Below are 11,094 nucleotides of genomic sequence, written 5' to 3' on the forward strand. Positions count from 1 at the left end.
TATACATATATATATATGTGTGTGTGTGTATAGCCTTGTGTTCCAGGGGAGGGAAATGCCTATATCTTATTTTATTGTTTTAAATAAGTAACTTTCCAATAACAAACAAACCCCAAAACAAACAAAACCAAATCCCAAACCAGCCAAACAAAACAAGTTAAGGCTGTTGCCACTTGATATGAAATACTTTTTTTCCTTTCTGTTGCTGCTTTGACATTCCCTCCTGCTGCCACGCAAGGGTCTGCTAATAAAGGCCGCACCTGCAGGACCTGGAAGGGTGTGTTCCACGTTTGTAACAGCTTTTTGTCTCTTGAGCTCAGATCTGGTATTTCCTCCAAGTCTGGAACAATAACCCGGTGATTCAACTCAGTGTGACGCCACCAGAGGGGGCTTTGTCACAGCTGATACAAAAAGGTTTGAAGTAAGATGAAAACTGTTCTTACCAGTGCCTGTAAACTTCTGGGTAGTGATTACACGTTGCGGGCAGCAGCCGTGTACCTTGGTATAGTTTTGTTTCTTTCGTTTGTTCTTACGAACCCTCTGCTTTAGTCTCCTTCAGAAAATTATCCCGTAGTACTTTGTGGCAGGGATGCCAGGATGGCAGATCTGTATTTCCCACGGTTTTCAGAGTCCTGGCTGTAGGATCGCTACAGTAACGTAATGGGTTTGGTTTTGTGGGCGACTCCAGTGAATTCTGAAGGTGATCATCAGATTACCTTTCAAACAAATTTGATTCAAACGTGGTGGTTCTACCTCTGTTTCTGCCAGCAGCAGGAGCCAGGCGAACCCTTTCCTGCTGTGAGAATTTGGTCTGCTGGGCGTTACTGAGCAGTGAGGACAGCGCTGTGTCAGGGAAAGGGATGCGTGGAGGTGGCAAACAAGTGGCGTGGAGGTGTAGAGCGCACCCCGGCCTCAGCAAGGGGAAGGAACGGTGCTGTGCCGCCGCTGCCAGCCTCAGCGAGGAGATAAGGGACATCAGGGTGCGTGCAGGGTGACTTCACCCGCCCCCACGGAGCCGGCGCTTGGGAAGAAGCTGGATGTTAACATCCCAGTGAACACTGTAGTCATATTTGATACTGAACAAAGTATTTAATGGCCTAGATAAAAGCATTCTGGTTGTTTAATTGGAAATGTCTTGCTGTTTTACATAGACCTAGTGCCCTATTTTTATGAGATTTAGAATTGTGCTGAGAAATTGTTTCCATGGAAGCAGAGATCACTAAAGAAATAATGCTCTCCACATTTCCTACAGGATTATTCCTTTTACAGCCTGCTGTTCTAAATAATTAACTCTTGTAGTGCCATTACATCTTAGCATGGATTAAAGGAAATAATACTTTTTATTTTTTTAGTGTCACAGAGATATTTTTATATATATATATAAATATATATATATGTATATAGGTATTTGGAATTTTGTCTTTAAAATACGTCTGTTCTGTCCTTATTTACAGAGGGGGAATGCCACCAGTGCAAAAAAAGTCAATGGAAAAGTGCACTTTCTTTGGCAATTTATGCAGCTCTGTCAGGGAAACTTAAAATTATTCTTCCTTTGCCCTTCTTGTGCCTGAGCTTTTTCTTGTTCTCTTGTTCTACGCTTTTTGCTTGGTGACGGGTATATTCTAAAACCATCGTCATGCTTCTGGCCACCTCGGAGGGAAGAGACAACACAGATTTTAATTCAGGTAACAGCAATGAGAATCTTCCGCCAGCAGGGAAAAGAGACCATCTCGTTTAGTTACCCATGTTTTTTCTTCCACATCTTACTTTTGACAAACCAGTCAATTTTTCTGTACTTCCCTGTAAGTGTCTGTAAAAAGGGGAAACTGTCAAATGATAATACAAGGCTGCGACCAAACATGAATGTCTGTAAACATCATACAAGAAAAGTACTAATTACCAAAAAGGCCCGTTAACTGCCCGTCCATACGGGGCTTTCTGGGCAGGAGGGCAGCGCAGCCCTCGGCTGTATAGACGTTGCCGTCGCTTCACTGAAGGCAGTTGTGGGCTGTAAGGTTACGGCAGTTGAGGCTCTCTCCTCCAGAGAGAAGAAAAACAGAACGTACCCTCTCTGAAGTTCTTGATGTGAAACAAAATAAAGACAAGAGATGGGTATGTAGGTGACAGTTCAGTGGATTTTGACGTTGAAGGAAGGATGTAAAATTTTTTTAAAAAAGCAGATTACTATAGGTAATATAGGTAATTAATTTTTAGAAATTAAAAATGGGAAAAGAGTTACCAAACTATTATCAAAGAATCATCAATATGACAACTTGAAATACCTAGCAGTTTTAATAATAATTTTAACTCCAGATCTCAATTCTTTTCTGAGAAAGGTAACTACTGTTAGGGGAAACGGAGAGGTGTGATAACGCACTATAAAGGAGCCAAGAATTATTTGAAGAACTTGCCTCACCGTTGCTCCTTCAAGAGGCGTATGTTTCTGTGGCTTATTTAGAAATAGGTCCAGCTGCAAAGTTCAGCTCCAGATTGTGCCCTTCTCTGGTGGCAGAGGGTATTTACGTTGGGGAGCGTTTAATTTTAAACCGATACTGTGTTACAAATACTCTCTGGCAGCCAGGATAAGTTCCCACTGTTCACGCTGACGCAAGCCATGGCTCCCAGGAGCCCAGCTTGCGTTGATTTGAAGCGGGGCAGGCCCTCAGGAAAGCAGCAGCACAGGTAGAAGGAGCTGATGTATACACTGTTCTGTGGTCGTTACTGGTCCCAAAATAATGATTTATAAAGTGTCTGACAGTGTTTGACAAATCAGATGAATGGGACTTGCTTAATGCAAACTGGAAAATATCTTTCAGCAGCTGCCCCAACACATGGAAGCGGTAACTCATGCTTTGTAGATCATTAGGACGCTTGGGAGCTACTGGAGTGTACTGCGAAAGGCATTACTCAAAGTTCAGATTGAAAAATCTCTTCAGAAACAGCTAACAACTCTGTAAAGGTAATGCAAGCATGAAAATCGTCATTCCTAGTATTGCCTTGGGATGAGCACAGGCCAGAGGAAAGGAGCGAGAGAAGCTTTCCGTGCTGGAAGGCGAGACTGCGCTCCTGTGCCCTGTCAGTAGGAGAGCAGCCATCAAACTGATGAACAGCCGTTCCTCCGGAGTTGGCAGCTGCTCCAGGGTTCTGTTGCAGCATACACAAACGTGTATTTGCATAGTCCATACAAAGCCTGAAGAAGGAAAAGGACAAGCTGCTTGTGCTTTAGTCCAGAAGGGAAGCCCAGGGTAGGATCTATGTTTCAGGTTGGCTTTTGTCTTTTCCCTGTTGGTTCCTCATCAAGGAAGAGGGATGGCAGGCAGCTGGAGGCAGGCACCAGTGCCGCTCCCTGCCAGGTAAGAGCTGAAAGTGCAATCTGTTGACTTCTCTAGAATTTGGGTACAAGATGCCAGTTGTTTTTGAAGGAGAACCTGTTTGGTGGGTCTGATTTGAATCTTGATAAAGGGAGCAGCACACCAGCATGTACAAACGAGTAAACTCCATGAATGGATTAAAGCTTCAGCTATTGCCTGCTGTCACCCAGGACTTCATCCACGCTTTTCACCTGCAATATGGAGCCTCTCTTGGGGGTTTTGCTGGGTTTGATTCTGGCGGCAGCTTCATCAGCGCAGAACAACTGTACCTGTGCGACCAACAAGTGGACAGTGTGTGCCCAGGACGGATCTGGGAACTGCACCTGCGTGCTGGTAGGTTCAAATCACAGGGTAGACTGTTCAACGCTGACTTCAAAATGCTTGCTGATGAAGGCAGAAATGACTCCCCTGAAGGAGAAGCGCTTCTGGGGCCAGCCCCGTGTGCTGTTAGATATTGATGGCATTTACAATCCAGACTGCGAGGACAGTGGTGTCTTCAAAGCCAGGCAGTGCAATCAAGCAGCTACTTGCTGGTGTGTGAACACTGCCGGAGTCAGAAGAACTGAAAAGGGTGACAAAAGCCTGAGTTGCGGTGAACTGGTTAGAACAAGCTGGATCTACATTGAAATGAAGCACAAAAAAAGGTCCCGTGCCTTCAATGTTACCAACATAGAAGACGCCCTGAGACATCTGTTTGAGAGCCGATACAAACTGCACCCCAAGTTCATCACAGCCGTGAAGTACAATTTCCCGCTTATCCGAATCCAGCTGAACCAGCAGGGCTCTGAGAAATCAAGGTGTGACGTAGATATAGCTGATGTGGCCTATTACTTTGAAAAAGATATAAAAGATGACTCCGTATTTCGTTCTAACAGAACGTTAACTGTCAATGGAGATGCTCTGGATATTGAAAAAATAAGGATTTACTATGTTGATGAAAAGCCCCCGCAGTTTTGCATGAAACAGCTGGCTGCTGGCGCGAGTGCTGTGGTGACAGTGGTGACAATGGCTGCTGGCTTTGGCATCGCTGTGCTGGTTATTCTGAGGCGGCTGCGGACAAGAAAATATGAGAAAATTGAGATGAAAGAAATGGGTGAAATAAGAGCACCAAGCTTACAGCTGCCCTGATCTGGAAGAAAAAAAAAAAAAAAAAAGGCATCTGAAAAAAGAAAGGCAACAAGAAGGGAAAAAAAACCAACCAAAAAACAAAAGGCACAAGATACAAACAGCAAACGGCCTCAGTGTGTGTGGATGGATTTGGAGAGGTTTTTTTCCTTTTTAGAGGAATTTATACAGTGATTGTTCTAAATTATTCTAGTTTAGTAAGAATGGCTTTTGTGTATAAACTAATCTGGGTGTCAGTTACCTAAATATTTTAAATGACTCCCAAATTAGAGGCTAGGAAAACTGTTACAGCTGTCTATTTAGCATAACGTAGAATGCTTTCGCTTGTACTGCAGGCCTCGTTCAGCTTGCTTAAATAATCTTTGAGTGGTTCTTGGTGTAATTGGGTTATACAGCTGCTTTTCTGTTGGTAAAGACTTTTTAAATGTGGGTGGGTTGGTTGGTTGGTTTGTTTTAAGCTGCTGGAACTCCTTAATCGACAAACAATTTTGGAAATATTACTAAATAACCAAATAAGGTTGTGATAAGATACTCAACGGCACCAGAGGCTTTTATACAGAGTCATTTGTTAGGAAACATCGCTGCGGTCTCTTCCAGGTGTGGGATCCCAAGTTTCCGAGTTTGTATTCAGGCAGCACCGTGAGCTATTCCCACTTGTGCTCTTTAACAAGGGTCTGACACTCCCCGTCAGCAAAGATCCCTTGATCCCGCTGCAAGAGTGAGTTCACCTTGGGGTTCTGCCCAAATTCAAACTCTGGGAACAGCTTTCTGTCTACCTAAATTCCCCTTGCAATTTTAATGGGAGGAGATATTTTTCAGTATTGTACAGCTTCACAGGAGTACTACACAATGCTTCAGGACAAGCTGAAAAAGAGCTTTATTCTAGTAGAGCTGCGGGGGGAATTTAAGAGCAAAGTGTAATTACTAAAGGTGGAATCTGGCCAAGACACTAGAACTGGACTTCTTCGCTACCTACTCATCTGCTGCTTTCCTTGTTTGGGAGGTCATATCCACCGTGAAGGACATTTTAAAGAAAATAATTCTAGTTGTTAAATATAGAAATATTGGCAGTTACATTCTCTGTACGGTGTACGGATGTCGTGAAGTCCCATCCGTCTAATCTGCTTACATTCAAAATGAGACCGCAACACAGAGGCACTGCACCAGGATCAGCTCTTTTATTTTGCTAATTAGTTTCAACATTACTAGTTTGTAATTCTAATAACAGTCAGTAATGAGCTACTTCTAGGGCAAACTATTAAATATGCATCTCTGATTCTACTCAATGAATCGGAAACCAGGAAAAAAAGTGAAGATGCTTTGATTCTGTTTCTGCCTTTGTTCATATCGAAGAGATCTGCTGTTCGTAGGGGTGGGAGTGTTTGTTTAATATTTTTTTAGCTCAACATCCACCATCTCCATTTAATCTCATTCTTGTTCACTTACCTGCTGGAAACACTTGGGCTTTGGCTACATAGGATGGGGCGGATACATCACGTTTCCCCAAAATTAGATTTTTATGCAATTGCATCAGCAGTATTAATGAACTCAACAACTTTTGGAGCGGGGTCTATAATTTATTGTGTGCCTTATGGCAACGTGCCCAAGCTGGTTGTGTATCAGTCAAGTATATACATTAGTACTGATAGAAGATGAAGTGAGAATTTAATATCGAGGTTGAATTTTCCCAAGTCATAGGAAAATAGAGAACTCAGCCTCACTCCACGCAATTTTGCAATTAAGCTTTTATAAAATGGATTAAATTAAAAATCTAGAGCTGAGCAGCCCTCAGTGATGAAGAAATGTAGCATCAGAATGAAAATTTTCCAAGTAAGTACAGTCCTTAACCACTTCCGTAACTTATGCAGAGCTGATAAAAGCTATGTGCTTGAGAGGTTGGTGCTTTCCTTCCATCAGGGAAGATCATGAGCTGTGCTATCTTTTCTAGGGATCTACTGTGGTTTTCAACATTCTTTTAAAATCGCTGCATTTTTCTTATTTCTGTCACAAGAAATAAAAAAAAAATTCAAGGTGAATGATGAGATTTTGTATTAAACATGTAGGCGTATTTTGATTAGGAGAGGCAAAAGTGACTAACTGTTGAAAAAAAACAGGTAAGAGTTTCAGCATTTCTTTGGCTCTTGCCTTTCTTTTTAGAAGCGGAGATTGAGAAGAGAGGCTGTTGTGGTGCCATTCATATTTTTGTTAATCATTAAAGGACTGCTCTATGAAAATCCTGTGTTGTGGCCAGTTATTTCCTTGCTGGTCATGAAGCACCAGTAGAGTGCGTACTGCTAGGGGACTGGAAATGCACTAGGGTTGTTTAATAGGTTGTTTAATAGGAGTGATAAAGTATGTGATAATGTATGTGTCTGCAATTAATCAAAAGAATGAGAAGATTAATGGCTGTGCAGAGCTCAGAGACCCTCTCTTTTGGATTAGAGCATTCTACTTGAATAAAGCTTTGTAAAGCTACTGTAGAATCTGGACTTTAATAAACCAAACATACCCGTTGCTCCTGCTACATACTCATTCCTCTCCTGCTGCTCCAGTCGTACCATCTCTTGGGCTATATATTAATATCTTTTTTGCATGTGGTAAATCAAGTATTTTACTGTAACAGTTCGTGACGTTCAGCTGGTTTGACTTTCTGTCCAGTGCTGTTCTCACTGAAAAGGAGAAAATGAGTTCCTTGTCAGCTTTAAATTTTGAAAATTTAAAGTTCTCTTTTATTATTCATTCTAATTTAGAAATTTCTAGTTATCCCTTTCCTGATTACATCATCCTGTTTTAATGGTGTGTTTGTTCATTGTCTTTAATTAGGCTTCATACTCTTTGCAGTAGGCTCTGTGGGTACAGCCAGCATGGTGACAGTGATGGTGGTTTTCTGTTGTAGACGGCGTTGGCCAACAGCTTTTAAGTAGTGCCCTGAACAGCGTGATTAACATCAGTCTTCTGTCAGTTTCTGTGGGGTCTGCTCCGGCATAAACGCATTCAGGGGAATGTTTTATTTTAGAATACTGTTTTAATACTCTGTATGTATAAAAGCATATGTATTTATGCATCTATCTGTGGGTAGATACAGAAATAAACCCGTAGCTGATATGAAAGATGCCTTTCTGCTGTCACCCACCTGTATGAGGTAACAGTGGCTATGCTTGCTTTAACCACAGTAGAGCTGTCTGCTGTCTAAATTACGTTCTGCAATTCCAACTGCTGAAGGGCTGCCTTAGAAAGCTCAAAATAACCACTGGTAGAGAACAAAAATTCTGTCTCTGTGCTAAGGCTCTGAAGAGGACAGTGCTGCCACCTTCGTGCAACTGCACAAAGTGGGTTTGGGCCTTTGCTTTTAACTTTTAATTAAAACTTTTTTAACCGCTCAAGATCTGAGGCAAGTGCCAGAAGCAATGCCAGCACTACAGCAAGGAAATGAAAGATAAGGACTCATGGAAGGATTAAAACCCTCTTAAACTCTGTTCCCTCTATTCCCCCTGGTAAAATCCATGCCTGCTTATATATGCAAGTATGTATTCTTGAACGCATTGACATAAAATCCCTGCATTAGTTTGCAAATGACTGGTGTGCGTACACACACGTCCATTCCCACACCTATACTTAAGGACACACACGTGACTATTTATGTTAGAGCAGGCAAGCCCCAGGGAAAGCTATGTGGCAGCAGATCCTACATTGCATTCAGCCAGCCTGCAGCCTGCTCTAGCCCTTATCAGTGGCAAAATAACACAAACCTGCTGCTGTTTTGGAACAAAAAAGAATCCCCTCCTGGTCCCACCTTCCCCCGATTAAGAATAATCTCTTTATGGATGTTTAGACTGGGATTATGACCAGATTAGGTTAACGATGTGGAACAAAATGCCTGCCACATAAAAACACCCAACCCCTCTCTTCTTGTTTAGATGGTAAAACACCAGCATGTCTGTGATGTTAAGCACTTAATGGCAACTAGAGACAAGATCCCCTCAACAGTCCTTAAAATATTTAAAATTTGGGGAATCACCTTAGAAAAAACAAACCAATTTATTGCTTGCGTATCAAAACCATTTTTTCATTGAATAGTTAAAGAAGTAACAAATTGGCCCTTCATCCACTTCTCCTTAATTGGACCAGTTAATGCTATTAAGCAGATAGTCTTCCTCGTGCAGGTATAATTATCCTTTCCAAAGCATTTCCACTGATTTGCCTCAGGGTTTTAAGTACTGCAATTACCTCTTTTTTTTAAATGCTAAAATTAATCTTAAGTCATTACAGTTACTATTAAAGCAGGAAAAATCAACTTACAGAACTTTTACAATTATTATTCAGCAGTTCTAACAAAATTCCTTGTACCAGGATTTATCTAGTTAAAATTTCATATACGCCAGACAGCCTGACAAGATTCACATCTCGTTTTCATGACGATCCCTATTCTCCGAGGAGTAACACTCTTACAGTCCTACTCCAGCACAAATCAAGCGCCACAGAAACAATTAGGGAGACTTTGTATTATCTAAATGAAAGACTGAATGAGAATAAATTTCTAATTTTCCACTGAGATTTTCACATGTGGGTCCAACAGTACTGGTGGCATATGCACCCAACCTTTTGCGGCTTTTTTTTTTTTTCCCAAATAAACATCTGTCCTTAAAAGGCTTGAAATGAGAAATCTCAGCATTTTTGCTAGTCTGGTTGCACCCAGGAAAGCAAAGTGCAACTTACTAAGAAAGGAACTGGATGTAGCTATGCTGTAGCCATGGCACTCTGCAGTGCAGACACACTCATTTTTAGCACAGGTCTGTGGAGTTCTCCTTTTTTTCTTCCTATCTTCCTGTGCTCTTTTCTGTTGTTGGAAATAAAACAGCTTTATAATTATCTCAATTCTGCTGAAGGACTTAAGCAAAATCTCTTGAATATAGAAAGTTAATTAATGCTTCCTTTTTTCAGTCTCTCCAAGTAAATTTTGCATTTTAGAGCGCTAGTAGAAAAATTCTGTGATATTTACTATTTTCACTGATGTTTTTAAGCAGGTTGGCTTCTTTAAAAGTTTACAAAGTATGTGCTAGAATTAGAAGCTAGAAGAATAAAAAATAAAATTAATAATAAAAATAATAAAAATAACAAAATAATTTAGTGATAGAGTTTCAGAATTTCTGCCAGTTTTGCAACTTAGCATTCAAGTTGCCCTCTACAGCGCAATGGTTGTCAGATGTGGCAAGCCGAAAGCAATACCTAATGCTGGAGTTCATTTTCATTACTTCACCTTAGGGCCCTCAAAATGAGAAGCTCCTCAAGTGTATTTAATCTGAATATTTGTACATGTGGTTCCTTAAGTCCCAGTATCTCGTCTATATTCCTCTTACCCCCGAGAAGAAGAAAAACAGAAAAATAGCTAATGCACTTAACCCTAGGCTGAGGAGTGTCCTGGGCCAGCAAGGTACACATCACTAGTGCAAGTCCATGTAGGACTGGCAGCACTAAGTGATTCCCAGGAATGCCAGTGCTGAATAAACGCACTAACAAACTGGACATCTGGGACATCAAAATCAATTCCCCAGTAGCGAGGGATCTTCTGAGTCTTTTACTGAAAGTCTTTCATTAAAATATTGTAAAATAGCGAGCAAAGACAAGACCACTCCTTCCTTACAACCTCTTCACAGATGTTTTGTAAAGGGCTGTACTCTCAATTAATACTTAGTTTTTGCTTGGATTTATATAAAAGCCAAATATTTTATAAGGAGATTTTCATTTGAAGCTGAAGACTGTACATTTTAACTGTCAGCTTTTTAATTGTGATGATCAAAATTGGTAGCAGGAGACTTTAATATCAAATTGTTTCCACCTGGATATACAGAAAAATATTTTCTATTTAAACTGTTTTTCATTACTTTTATTGGATTGGACATTTGCTTGCATAAATAATTTCATACATGTACAAAATCTCATCCAGTTCAGTACAACTACTTATACTGAGATACACAAATACTAATGGACACGGCTACACGGGAAAATTCTACCTGTTAAAGAGTTAATTGCTTAATTGTGCTAAGGACTACAGCATAGTGTATCTGTACAGTATATGTGGACAGCTAAAGCTTTGATAAACTTGTATTTACTCAGTCAAGGGGTTTTGATATTAAGTGGTTTCCTCCACTGCAACTTGAAGCAAAGATTTGGGGACAGGCAATGATAAATGACTCTGTGAGCTCCATCCTACCACGTAGAGAGTTCACAGGTGTTTCATATGCATTTCATCTTTGGGGAAAAAAAAAAAAAAAAGACAGCTGTGAAAATGCTTCATGATCTGAACTCACTCTACAGATCAGTTTTTCAGCAATGAAATTCAGTGCCGTGCTGAGGTTCATCAGAAAACCTATACATCACTTATGACCTCTAAGTGGGTCTTACGCAGTCTTAAGGCATGAAAGCTTGCCTTCTGGTCTTCTTCAGAAATGTGAATTACAGTCTTTTTTTCAAGAAGAGATGAGGCCAGAAAGCAAAATCTCAGCTACAAAGCGAGTCTCTCTAAAGCACAGAACTTCCTTATTTCCTCAGAAAAAAAAAAAAGTACTATGTATATATATATTCATTAAAATTCAAGAGG

The 11,094-nt window shown here is 40.7% G+C and overlaps 1 protein-coding gene across 1 annotated transcript; it reads left to right on the forward strand.

The window, feature by feature from the left end:
- Positions 1-121: 121 nt before the first annotated feature.
- TACSTD2 (tumor associated calcium signal transducer 2) lies at positions 122-9,189 on the forward strand. Its single transcript, XM_063343576.1, has one exon. The coding sequence runs from the start codon at positions 3,570-3,572 to the stop codon at positions 4,497-4,499; it is 930 nt and encodes a 309-aa protein (XP_063199646.1). The 5' UTR covers positions 122-3,569; the 3' UTR covers positions 4,500-9,189.
- The last annotated feature ends 1,905 nt before the right edge of the window (positions 9,190-11,094 follow it).

The sequence above is a fragment of the Chroicocephalus ridibundus genome, chromosome 8 (assembly GCF_963924245.1).
Source record: "Chroicocephalus ridibundus chromosome 8, bChrRid1.1, whole genome shotgun sequence".
NCBI lineage: Eukaryota > Metazoa > Chordata > Aves > Charadriiformes > Laridae > Chroicocephalus > Chroicocephalus ridibundus.